General features: G+C 43.7%; 1 protein-coding gene across 1 annotated transcript in view; it reads right to left on the reverse strand.

Annotated features, from left to right (window-relative positions):
- Positions 1–2,493: 2,493 nt before the first annotated feature.
- The window catches only part of nts (neurotensin), a 39,345-nt gene continuing 28,535 nt past the window's right edge, over positions 2,494–13,303 (reverse strand). The window contains exon 4 of the mRNA XM_034175903.1: positions 2,494–2,916. Coding sequence (XP_034031794.1) covers positions 2,773–2,916 — 144 coding nt within the window. The 3' untranslated portion in view covers positions 2,494–2,772. The remainder of the gene's footprint in view (positions 2,917–13,303) is intronic.

The raw sequence follows: 13,303 nt of genomic DNA on the forward strand, positions 1-13,303 counted from the left end.
ATGTAAATATCCAATGTACTAAGTTAATTTTGTGCAACTCAATCTCTTACTGAGAGTTTTGTTTCACACTCAGGCCAGCTCAGATCTTGGAGTATGTGCTGGTGTCGTGTGCTGCCACATCCACCACACTACAGATGCACTTTGGGTCCCAGATGACAACTACCCAGGTATACAACAGGTATACCTACACCTCTCAAAAGTAACCATCTATCTTCTGCAGCCAGGTGCAATGTGAACGTCCCCTTGGCCTTCTCCAGCTGCTGAGGTTCTCAACTTTGAGGCACCTGTGTGCTGGATCACGCTCAGAAAAACGGCACATCACCAAAATATCATTGGTAACATTCCTTTATGATACTTTATGATCCAAGTGATACTCTTCATCTTGAAGCCTATATGTACAGTATTTTTCAGATTATAAGTCTCTCCTTTCAAAAAAATTAAATAAACAATGCATAAGTCACGTCTGTAATCTGTTGGCAAAAGTAGTACGAGTATAAGTCGCAGCGTTTTTCTTTTATCTGCTCTTTCATTTTGGATTTTTATGTATTGTGGTGGTGTACTTTTTGTTATTGAAATTTATTCTTTGATTATTTGAGTTTGTTTTGTTTTGGCTTTGATTCCTGGGAAAACCCTATATAAAAAGTTTGTGTATTTATTGATAACAACAAATGGATAATTTTTTTGGTACATATGTTGCAATGGAATGTAAGTCTGAGGACTTCTAAAAGTAGTAAATGAACAAACAAAATAAAAACGTAAGAATTATACTCTGGAAACATTGTAACAGACAGTTCATATGACCCAAAGTCATTCAAATGGTATCCAGGTGTCCTTAGAGGACAAACTACCATAGACATTGGCTAATGTCCAAGGAGGGGCAGATTGAGAAAGAAGAATATACTCAACATACTTTATAAATATGCTCAGAGTATGCAAGTGCAACAGCTTTGTCAAACTGTGTGTGTGTGTCTGTGAGAGAGAGAGAGTTACCCATTTTACTGTATTTTGCTACAAATATACACTTGGTTCCCAGTTTCTTAAGTACACCTAGTGAGATGTAATATAGCCCTGTAGCAAGGTGCCCTTCACCAGCTGCCACTGCTTCCAAGTCGCACAACAACTTTAAGACAGGAAGCACCAGGGCTCACTTGGTCCTGCGTTTTCCTCCAAAGTTACTGGCATCACCAAACACATCACTCCAGTGAACTCATGACTCTGTACTCTTCTTCAAGGTGTCGCATTATCTCAAAGGTTGAAGACGTAGAGACATGAATGTCAGTAGAAATTGGATGCACCTGAGCTCAATTTTGAGCTTCATACCAAAGGCTGTGAATATTTATGTACATGTGACTTCTTTGTTTTTTTTTTTGTTGTTGTTTTTTTATATGTAATTAGCAAATCTAAGTTTTTCATATTGTCATTATGGGGTGTTGTGTGTAGAATTTTCAGAACAAATTTCATCCATTTTGGAATAAGGCTGTAACATAAATATGGAAAAAGAGAAGAATGTGAAAAATGTGAAGCACTGTGAATACTTTCTGGATGCACTGTTTACTGAGAAAAATAACGTTACATGTTCAAGACTTATTTTACCCGCTGTATGTGAACGACTCTTCAAGTTCATTAGTTTTTCCACATGCAGATACACTTGTGATGACGAGTGTACAAAGTAATTGAAAACCTGGATCTTTGTCTTGATACAGGACAGTCACAAACCCAGACATGCAGCTTCTCAAGTGCTACAATTAAGGTGTCCATTGATTCTGCAAAGATGACAGCATCATCTGTGAAGTCAAGATCAGTAAAACTTTCATCTCCAAAATAGGCACCTGAGCTGCTGGTTTCTCCACTCAAGGGTTTATGGCATTTTATTGTATTACTCTTTTGTCATCTTTTCTTCACATTTGTATTGAAATTGCAACTGAATTGCTGGATGGCTGATCTCAGGCAAGTCACTATGTCATCCTTTTAGTATATTTTATGAATTAAAAAAAAGTGGTTTGATGTGGATTGAAAACAGGTTATAAAAAGCTGTCAGATTTAATACAAATAAGAATTTTAAATAAAATGAGTAACACTGGAATGACAGTCTTGTAGTATATTCAGGGGTGCACATAACTGGTACTCATGGTGCTCATGTGTGTTAAACATTGATGCACAGCAGAGGGGAAACATTCTTCCTCTGATCTGTCATTGCTTTCCTCTTATGAACCACTTCCCTTGTTTTCTGTTGCGCATCATTTATTTTTAGCACGCACAAGCACCATGAGTACCAGCCTGACTACATGCATTCCTTCCTTCACTTTCTATATCCACTTGTTCCAGTTAGAGTGTAGGGGGGCTGGAACCTTTCCCAGTGGAGGACTTCCTGGATGGGCTGCCAGTCCATAGCAGGATTAGAACACTACAGTAGAGTTCAAAAGGTCACGTTCTTCAAAGATTTGCCAAGACATGTCACACTGTTTTTGTATTATGAATTCTTTAATCACATTGTTTTTGTATTATGAATTCTTTAATCACATTCTGAATGAAAATAAAGTTACTGTGCAGTGAAGAAATAACATACAATGTGTTCTTTCACAGATGCATGTTTTTACTTGATGTTTCTGCATTCTGAGGAGCTGAAAACAAGCAGGTCTCATTGCTGGATGAGCAACAGAGGGTTTGACAGAACAGAGAGAGAAAAACTACTGCAGGGAAACAATCACATCCACAGAAAGCATATGGTGTGTTGTCACCGAAACTCCAGCATCCCCTCCATAGGGATGGTTGTCAGTAACCTCTGCTTCGTTTTAAGATGTAAGGCCTCCGGGACTTTGTGCTGTGCACTGTTTGTCTCTTCAGGATGTAGGGTGATTTTCGTTTCGGTGGTGTGTCTGCAATCTCCTCTGAATATTCAACAGAGTCAAGGGGCTGCTGTACAGAGGAGGAGGAAAAAAATAAAGACATGGCTGTCACACATGAAATAGAGGGAGGAGATGACAAAAGCAATTTGACACAGTACCAGAGATGATAAATGCGTATTTGTATTATTCATGCTTTGGGGACAAAATTCTGTTTGCAAAGTTGTAGTGTGAGCATGTCCAGTGTGGGGGCCCAAAGTTGTTCCCAACAAGGTTATACCGCCAGTAAGCTTTTTAAGATTTAAGTCATGAAAAGAATTTTGTTTGGCTCAACTATGATTTTATTTGTCTTTTAAATAGGGATTCATAATATGACATGGGCAATGTGATCAAAATTTGTGTTGTCTAGAAAAAAAATTAAATTCGGGAAAATTTCAAAAGAACAGACGGCTTGAACTACTTACGGTAACGACCCATAAAGTCTATAATAGCAAAGTCATAAATCACATGGGGGGCTTCCCCAGATTTGCGTGAGGGCTGCTGGGAAGCACACAGTGACAGCCAATAAAAGTAGAGAAGCAAACTGATATATGTTGGTAGGTCTCTCTCTTCTGGCTGCTAATCCAACATGGCGGAAAATGCTAAAAGCCTATAAAGTGAAATGACGAACCAGAATCCGGATCTGGATCACCTCTAAACTTTAATGGAGTCTTCTATGTATGTGTGGTGCCAATTTGGTGAGAATCGGTGAAGTAGTTTTTGATTGAATCCTTCAAAGTCTATAAAAAGTGAAACTTTACAGAAACGTTTAAATTTTCACCACAGATAGATATTAAGGGCCCCTTCACACATAGTGTGAATATGGACAATTCAGCACAACCCACGATTTCCAAAAACGCTGGTTGCCAATCAAAAATTTTACCAATGAGCTACCATCACTGGCTTGTGAAAGGTGCTGGAAACTGCCTGGTATCAGGAAGGACATGGACGTATTAAAAAAAAACAAAAAAAAAAACACACACACCATATAAAAACATCGCATTATTTTGAATCCCTCATATCAAGCGGGCAATATGATCTGTCTGTTCCTCTGTAGATGACCCTGGGGTGTATGGGGTGTATGGTAGAGGTAGTACCTCTGTTGGGGGGACATGTCGTGCTCTTCGGAGTAGTTCACCCATCTTGGTCCTCACCATGCACTCAGCTCTCCCCTGTGGCTCCTAGCAGCTGTTAGCATGCAACAGCGGCCACACCCCGGGCAACAGCTTCGACTGGCCGGCTGAACCAGGCGGAGGGTAGCTGACAGGTCTAAAACCCTCAGTGAATTCGGGCTTGTCTACCCTTGCATGCGAAGACTGGATCCGGCGGACTGCGCGGAGGAAACCAACTGATTGGTTCAACAGGCAGAAAGGCGGACCCAGCTAAGCGCTGTGGAGCGTGAACAGGGCACAGTGAGATGCTAAGGACACTGTTGGCCAACCACTGCATCCCGAGCCATCTCCAGCCGTCCTGACTATGTCTTGCCACTGGACACAGATGGGCCGGGATAAGAGAGTGAGGCTGACGACTGTGCGCAACTCTCCCTCACTTAAATCCAAGTCATGCGCAAGTCATGACTCCACCCTCCACACCACCACACACCCACCACTGTAATAATAATAAAAAAAAACAAAAAACACAAGTTCTGTGGCGATGGGCGAGTGGTGAAGCAGCAGGTGCGGATACACTGGGAACTGTAGTCACAAACCTGCACACAGGCGGCCCAGGCCATAGGGTCGCTCTCTACTGGGCTGAAGTAGCAGTGGAGTTCGGCAGCCCCTGGGTGACTGAGCAGCCCTGTTTAGGATCGCTCTGCTCACCTCCAGGGAGGAAGGGGCTAGAAAAGGTGCCTCAAACATAGCCTGCTTCAAACTCACCCCGGTAAGCATACCACGGCTTGCGGGGATCCCACTCAGCGGTCATAACTCAGCAAAAAAGAAAGTGAAGGTATTAAATCTTGGCACATGGAATGTGCGAACCCTGCTGGATAACATCAAAGTAGACAGGCCAGAAAGAAGAACGGCACTAGTGGCCAGGGAACTAGCTCGCTACAATGTGGACATAGTGGCACTCAGCAAAACACGCCTTGCGGACAAGGGCCAGCTCACAGAGCAAGGTGGCGGATACACATTCTTCTGGAGCGGTCGCAGCAGCGCTGAACGGCGAGAAGCAGGAGTTGGCTTTGCCATCAAGTCCCATCTCGCAAGGAAACTTGCCAAGCTTCCAGAGGGCATCAATGAATGACTGATGATTCTTCAGCTCCCGCTGGGAGGGAAGAAGAATGCGACTCTGATTAGCGCATATGCCCCCACCATGACAAACTCTGAAGACACCAAGGACAAGTTCTACGAAGAACTCGACACCCTTATTGCAGCAGTCCCACAGTCCGAGAAACTTTTTGTCCTCGTGGACTTCAATGCTAGAGTAGGGGTCGACCACCAGACCTGGGATGGAGCCATTGGAAGACATGGCATTGGCAAGTGCAACAGCAACGGACTGCTGCTTCTCAAAACCTGTGCTGCGCACAACCTCATTATCACCAATACCCTGTTCCGCCTCCCCATCTGCAACAAGACATCTTGGATGCATCTGCGTTCTAGGCACTGGCATCTGATCGATTATGTCATCACCAGGAAGAGGGATAGGCAGGACGTGCGGGTGACCAAGTCGATGTGCGGTGCCGAGTGCTAGACCGACCACCGGCTCATCGTCTCTAAGTGCAAACTTCGCATCCAACCAGCAAGAAGACCCCAGGGTCAGAAGGCTGTAAAGAGGCTCAATGTCTCGAAGCTGAAGAAGGTCGCTGACCAACTCTCCAGTGACTTGGATGACAGGCTGTCCGACACGCTGAACGACCAGGACAGCATTGAGGAACAGTGGGCTGCGTTCAGAGATACTGTCTACTGCATGGCTCTCGAACACCTCGGATCAACCATACGTAAAAACCAGGACTGGTTTGACGAGAACGACGAAGAGATTCAGTCCCTGCTGCCAGAGAAACACCAGCTGTTCCGAGTCCACCAGAACGACCCCTCCTCACAAGCAAAGAAAGATGCTTTCACCAACGCCAGGCAGAGGGTCCAGAAGAAGATACACGTGATGCAAGATGCCTGGTTTAGCAAGAAGGCCGATGAAATCCAGGGCTATGCGGACAGTCACAACACCAAGCGCTTCTATGACTTGCTGAATGCTGTCTACGGACCTCAGTCCTCAGGCTCCTCCCCCCCTCCTCAGTGCAGATGGGACCCAACTGCTGACAGAGAAGACGCAGATACTGGAGAGATGGGCTGAACATTTCAACCAGGTCCTCATCCGCCCTGCCGTAATCAACGAAGAAGCCATTGCGCGCCTACCTCAAGTGGAGGTCAACAAAGACCTCGACACTCCGCCCACAGAAGATGAAGTCAGACAGGCCATCAAACAGCTCTCCTGTGACAAAGCTCCAAGACCAGATGCTATCCCTGCTGAAGTGTACAAGGCAGGCGGCCCAGCATTGCTGCAAAGACTGACCAAGCTCTTCCAGTCATTGTGGAGTGCAGGCGAGATCCCCCAACAGTTGAAGGACGCCAGTATCATCCACATCTACAAGAGGAAAGGCAACCGCCAGCAATGGGACAACCACAGAGGCATCTCCCTTCTGTCCATCGTAGGGAAAATCCTGTCTCGAGTCATGCTCAACCACCTACTACAACACCTTGAGCAGGGCCTCCTTCCAGAAAGTCAATGCGGATTCCGTGTCGGACGTGGAACTGTGGACATGATATTTTCCGCCATGCTGACCGACGCTTTCCAGGATGGCCAGGACGGCATTCGCCTCAGATACAGGACTGACGGCGGGCTGTTCAACCTCAGGCGCCTCCAGGCTGTCACCAAGGTAACAGAGACCGTCATCAGAGATCTATTGTTTGCTGATGATTGCGCACTCAACGCAGCTACAGAACAGAAGATGCAGCACGAAATGGACTGCTTCTCGAAAGCATGCGACAACTTCGGTCTCACCATCAGCACCAAAAAGACCGAAGTTATGTACCAACCAGCACCCGGAAAACTATACCAAGAACCCCACATCACAGTGACAGGACAGAATCTGCAGGTGGTCGACAACTTTACATACCTGGGTAGCACCCTTTCTCGCGCAGTCAACATCGATGCAGAAATCAACAACAGAGTTGCAAAAGCCAGCGCCTCATTTGGAAGGCTCCGTGAGAATGTCTGGGAACGGAGAGGACTTAGCATTACCTCCAAGCTGAAGGTCTACCGTGCAGTGGTTCTAACCACCCTGCTCTATGCCAGTGAGACCTGGACTGTCTACAGCAGACATGCCAAGCAGCTCAACCACTTCCATATGAGCTGCCTCCGTCGCCTCCTCCACATCAGGTGGCAGGACAAAGTCCCGGACATGGAGCTCCTTGAGCGAGCCGGCCTCCCCAGCATCTACACCCTCCTGCAGAAGACGCAAGTCAGATGGACTGGCCACGTAATCAGAATGCCTGACACTTGACTGCCAAAGCAGCTCCTGTATGGAGAACTGTGCCAGGGCAAGCGCTCTGTCGGGGGGCAGAAGAAACGCTACAAAGACTGTCTCAAAGCGTCCCTGAAAAACCTGGGCTTTGAGCTCACCTCTTGGGAAACGCTTGCCCACAACCGCCCTCAGTGGCACAGCAAGACCACCAGTGGCGCCCGCACAGCAGAGGCCAGACGGATCGCAGACGCCAAAACAAAACAAGCCGCACGCAAGGCCCGAGCTACCTCTACCTCCACCGCAGCATCTACCCACGTGTGTCCCACATGTGGGCGCACCGTTCAAGCCCGGATTGGCCTCATCAGCCACCTCTGGACGCACCGTCACTGATTACCCACCTAGTGGAGCCATGGTCATCTTCGACCCCGAAGGACAAACAACAACAGATGACCCATGGTCACAGACATACAGTCATGAAATGACATGAATGAGAAGCAGTTTGCTCATCTCATCATGTCCACATCTGCTGGCACGTGTCTAGCCGGCCTGCGTGTGTGTCCTGCCCAGCACGCATGTCTTGTGGATGGCGCGCTGCAGGCCTGACACCGCATCATGTGGAACAGAACTCACGTGGGTGATGTGACAGTCAGATCGCCCGCTGAGTATTAAGATCTGATGGTCCGTTTCAACCTGGGGGCAGCCTGTCAATGGGCTGCAGCAACTGAGTGTGCTGCAGCCCATCGCCGCAGCAATATGTTTTTATGTCCATGTTATGACAGCAAGCAGACCCACGTGCGTAACAGTGGGCAGTTGTTAGTCCATGTCTGTCCAAACACAGTACGTGTTGTCCAGCTGGGATGTCCAGAACGACAGACCTCCACAGCTGCTTCTCTCCATGGCCACACCTCCTGTCAGTTCAGCGCACAGACCAAAGCCACACTTGTGGGGCACTTAGACAAATTTCACTGCCAGCATGACAGTGATTGTCTGCTGACTGTTGTTGTGTTAATAGTGCAAATGGCCACACATTTTCTAAGTGCCATGCAAGCGGTGGTAGATGTTTGTGCTTGTCACCTGGAATTTGGCTGACACCTGCCGCAAGAGGGTTCGCTCATAGCGCACACTGTCTTTCAGCTACTGGTGTGCACAAATAGTTGTAGCAACAGGTGTACAAGGCAGCTACAATTTTACACATTTTGCACACAATTCTTGCTTCAGGCTTTATGCGCAAATCGACCAAATTCACACTGTGTGAAGGGGCCATAAGCCATGGAAGACTCCATTAAATTTTGGAGGTGATCCGGATTCTGGATCAAGATTCCACTTTATATAGGCTTTGAAGGATTACGTCAAAACTACTTCATTGATTCTCACCAAATTTGCACCGCAGATAACATATTAGGGCATGGAAGACTCCAATGCATTTTGGAGGTGATCCAGACTGGCAGACATCAGAACTCTCATATTGTTCACCCCACTCCCCCAATGTGTTTGTCAGTCTATACGTGGCCTTGCGATAGACTGGAGTCCAACCCATCCTGTACCCTGTTGCATGCCCTATGACTGCTGGGATGGGCTCCAGCTGCCCCCTCCCCTCTGTGGCCCTTAACTGGAGTAAGAGGGCACAGAAAATGCATAGGATGGATGTGTTACTGTGTGAAGCAGTGTGACAACTTCTATTGCTTTAATGGTTCTTCATATATTTGTTTTTGTGAATGAAAAACTTTTCCATCATTAATAAAACATTAAAAGTTAAATATTGCAGTCTATCATCTATAGTTATACCAAATAAGACATTCTCTTTGTCCAGATGAAATGCAAATTTAGATGAACACCAGAAATAAGTCTTCCCAGAAAATATTCACAAATATACAAATACAATTGAAGTATTACACAGGGGTCAAAATTAAAAAATGCTCCAATCATATGGAAAGGTATTCCATATTATTTGTCTGATCATAAAGATTCCAAAAAGGTATAGTTTGGATTATCTGTGAATGAATGTTCCAGAGTTATGGGGTAAAAACAGCAAGAACACTGACAAAGGTCAATTTCAATTTGTACAGGGGTCAAAAGTTAAAGTTACTCCAATTTTGGTAAAAAGTGATGCAAATTATTAGTTGGGTGAATATGGTTTGCATCATGTATCATGCTTAGTTATCATGTTACAGGGTAGCATATGTCACATGTCATAGAATCCAATGGATGCTGATATTGTTTAACCTTTACTTTGCAAACCAAGCATGCAACACAGTCAAAACTATTCCATTTATTAATCCTATTAGCTCAACCAGTAATTTGCACCACTTTTTACCAAAATTGGAGCAACTTTAACTTTTGACCCCTGTACAAACTGAAATTGACCTTTCTCAGTGTTCTTGCTGTTTTTACCCCATAACTCCAGACCATTCATTCACAGATAGTCCAAACTATACCTTTTTGGAATCTTTATGATCAGACAAACAATATGGAATACATTTCAATATGATTGGAGCATTTTTAAATTTTGACCCCTGTGTAATACTTCAATTGACCCCTTCTTGGCCGCCTATTGAAAGTGCACATGGGTACCCGGCATTTTTAAAAGAGTAATGTCTAAGGAGTATGTGTGCCAAATTTGGTGCTTGAATCACCATTTGAAGCATTTTTTTTTCAGTTATCCGCTGCACTATTTCACTGTGGACTCAAAATTTGGCACTTCCTGTTTGGGACAAAGTGCACCATGAGCAAACTTTGTGTCGCTTCACTTGTATTAATATTTTAATATGTATATGTCGCAGAAAAAAACGAGCGACGCTCTTCAGAATCCCACCATATCACTGAGGTCCTTCAGACTGTTTGTTTATTGAGCAAATGCTTCAGGGAGCAGCAAATAAACTGCAGCTGCAGGAGCTCCAGTTTGAGGACCTCCTGTCCCGTTTGCGTGCGCACATGTAAATTACGGAGCCCCGGAAGTGCCATCGCAAAATGTTTTGCATGTGGAGAGAATGTGCGCACATTTTATTATATTGTGCACATGTTTCATTAGAAATGGATGTGGTCAGGGTATATCATCATAGTTTGGGTGCACAAGGACATATAGAGAACTCTGGCTACCCATCATCTGGAGTTTAAGCACATTAAAAAGGATGCTGAGGGTGAAGCGTCTCCCTATCATGAGGATGACAATTTAGGTCAAATCATTTTGAACGAATTGAAAACGTGCGCATGTTTTATTATAATTCAAGGGCTCAATTAAAGGAAAACATATGCACAAATTAACATGGCCAGAAAAAAAAAATCACTTTAAGTGACCTCTCCCGGGTTCCGTACGTTCGCGCGCACACGTGAAAAAAAAAAACTGTCTGCCGCTGCTGCTGCTCTGCCCTCAAGCTCTCCCCAGAGAGGAAGAGTCTGACACATCAGAGGAGGAGTTTTAAGGTTGATATAAGACTGACTTTTAGTTGTGCAAGTAACTTTTTTTTTTGGTGCAAGTAACTTTTTTTGTTACTAGCACCAGTGCAAGTAGGTTAAAAAAAATGTATTTCAACCCCTGAATATTAGGTTGAAGCTCATAGAGCTGTGTGTAATAAATATTGTCATTGCAAAGGAAAACCAACTCTCCTGTAGCTAGTTAAGTGGTGTTTTTATTCTTTCAGTGAAACTATTAAAAAGTCCACTGTTGCTATATTATCCATCCACTTTTGTTCTCGTTCCCCCTCTCGTTATCCACGCGAGTGGATATATATCTTGACAAGCTTTCTCATGATTACACAAAACTTTTGATTAAAGAATCATCATGTTTAGAAGTGAGTATTTGTCCCAGTAAGAAATGAGTAATTGAGAAAAGAAGGGGAGAATGTGTCAAAGTACTAAAAGAAAGAAAGGAAATAAATAGCTAATCATGGCAGAGATAGATTAGGAGGGATGAAGGTTACATTATCTGGAGAACAAAAATAAGGAAATAAGAGAATCAGCTTAGTTATTACTTGAAATTGTTGACATTCTAATAATCTGGCTATGTGCAGTCCACATAACTTGTGAGTGGTAAGATGCCAGTTTGGTTCAGCAGTTTGTATGGAGTGTGTGGGCCAATGAGCTATCCAGTGTTATGTACAGATCAGTGAGTGCAACCCTGGCCTCCTCTCTAGCTCCACCCATGCCAGGAAGTGTCCAACATTTGACATTTCCTGTTTCACTGTGGACTAAAAATTTGGCACTTCCTGTTTCAGTGTGAACTTACCACTGAGTTCCCATGAGATTCCATGGGATCTCATCTGTCGATCAAGTAAGTGTTTGACATTTGACATTTCCTGTTTCACTGTGGACTAAAAATTTGTCACGTCCTGTTTGGGACTCCCTGTACCATGAGCGAGCTTCACTCAAATTATTCTATTGTCATTTCATTTTTAAATTGACCACAATGGAAATGTCTTTTCACTTTCTTGTGTCATCCATGTATTTTTAACATATTTACAATTATGTACTTACATTAAACTTAGCTAAATAAAATCCTGCACACACGCACGCCTTTAATAAATAGATGATTTACCGTCCCCTGCTGGAATGGCGTGTGAGTTCAGAATGTAATAATCAACATCCATTGTTTAGTGTTAAAAAATATCTGTAGTTTCTCAAAAAATATTAGTCCTGTCAATGTTCCATTTTTGGCAGCATTCATCCTTGACACAAAATACGGTAGTGTTCAGAATAATAGTAGTGCTATGTGACTAAAAAGATTAATCCAGGTTTTAAGTATATTTCTTATTGTTACATGGGAAAAAAGGTACCAGTAGATTCACTAGATTCTCACAAATCCAACAAGGCCAAGCATTCATGATATACACACTCTTAAGGCTATGAAATTGGGTTATTAGTAAAAAAAAAAAGTAAAAAAGGGGGTGTTCACAATAATAGTAGTGTGGCATTCAATCAGTGAGTTCGTCAATTTTGTGGAAGAAACAGGTGTGAATCAGGTGTCCCCTATTAAAGGATGAACCCAGCACCTGTTGAACATGCTTTTCTCTTTGAAAGCCTGAGGAAAATGGGACATTCAAGACATTTTTCAGAAGAACAGCGTAGTTTGATTAAAATGCTTTAAAAATGGACAAAAAAAACAGAGATGCATGGAAGAAAACGGAAAACAACCATCAAAATGGATAGAAGAATAACCAGAATGGCAAAGGCTCACCCATTGTTCAGCTCCAGGATGATCAAAGACAGTCTGGAGTGACCTGTAAGTGCTGTGACAGTTAGAAGACACCTGTGTGAAGCTAATTTATTTGCAAGAATCCCCCACAAAGTCCCTCTGTTAAATTAAAGACGTGCAGAAGAGGTTACAATTTGCCAAAGAACACATCAACTGGCCTAAAGAGAAATGGATGAATATTTTGTGGACTGATGAGAGTAAAATTGTTCTTTTTGGGTCCAAGGGCCACAGACAGTTTGTGAGATGACCCCCAAACTCTGAATTCAAGCCACAGTTCACAGTGAAGACAGTGACGCATGGTGGTGCAAGCATCATCATATGGGCATGTTTCTCCTACTGTGGTGTTGGGCCTATGCTATATCGCATACCAGGTATCATGGATCAGTTTGGATATGTCAAAATACTTGAAGAGGTCATGTTGCCTTATGCTGAAGAGGACATGCCCTTGAAATGGGTGTTTCAACAAGACAATGACCCCAAGCACACTAGTAAACAAGCAAAATCCTGGTTCCAAACTAACAAAATTAAGAATGTGGAGAAATCATGAAAAACTGTGGTTATACAACTAAATACTAGTTTAGTGATTCACAGGATTGTTAAAAAAGCAGTTTGAACACAATAGTTTTGAGTTTGTAGCATCAACAGCAGATGCTACTATTATTGTGAACACCCCCTTTTCTACTTTTTTTACTAATAGCCCAATTTCATAGCCATAGCCAGAGTGTGCATATCATGAATGTTTGGTCTTGTTGGATTTGTGAAAATCAACTG

The sequence above is a fragment of the Thalassophryne amazonica genome, chromosome 8, assembly GCF_902500255.1.
Source record: "Thalassophryne amazonica chromosome 8, fThaAma1.1, whole genome shotgun sequence".
NCBI classification, from domain to species: domain Eukaryota; kingdom Metazoa; phylum Chordata; class Actinopteri; order Batrachoidiformes; family Batrachoididae; genus Thalassophryne; species Thalassophryne amazonica.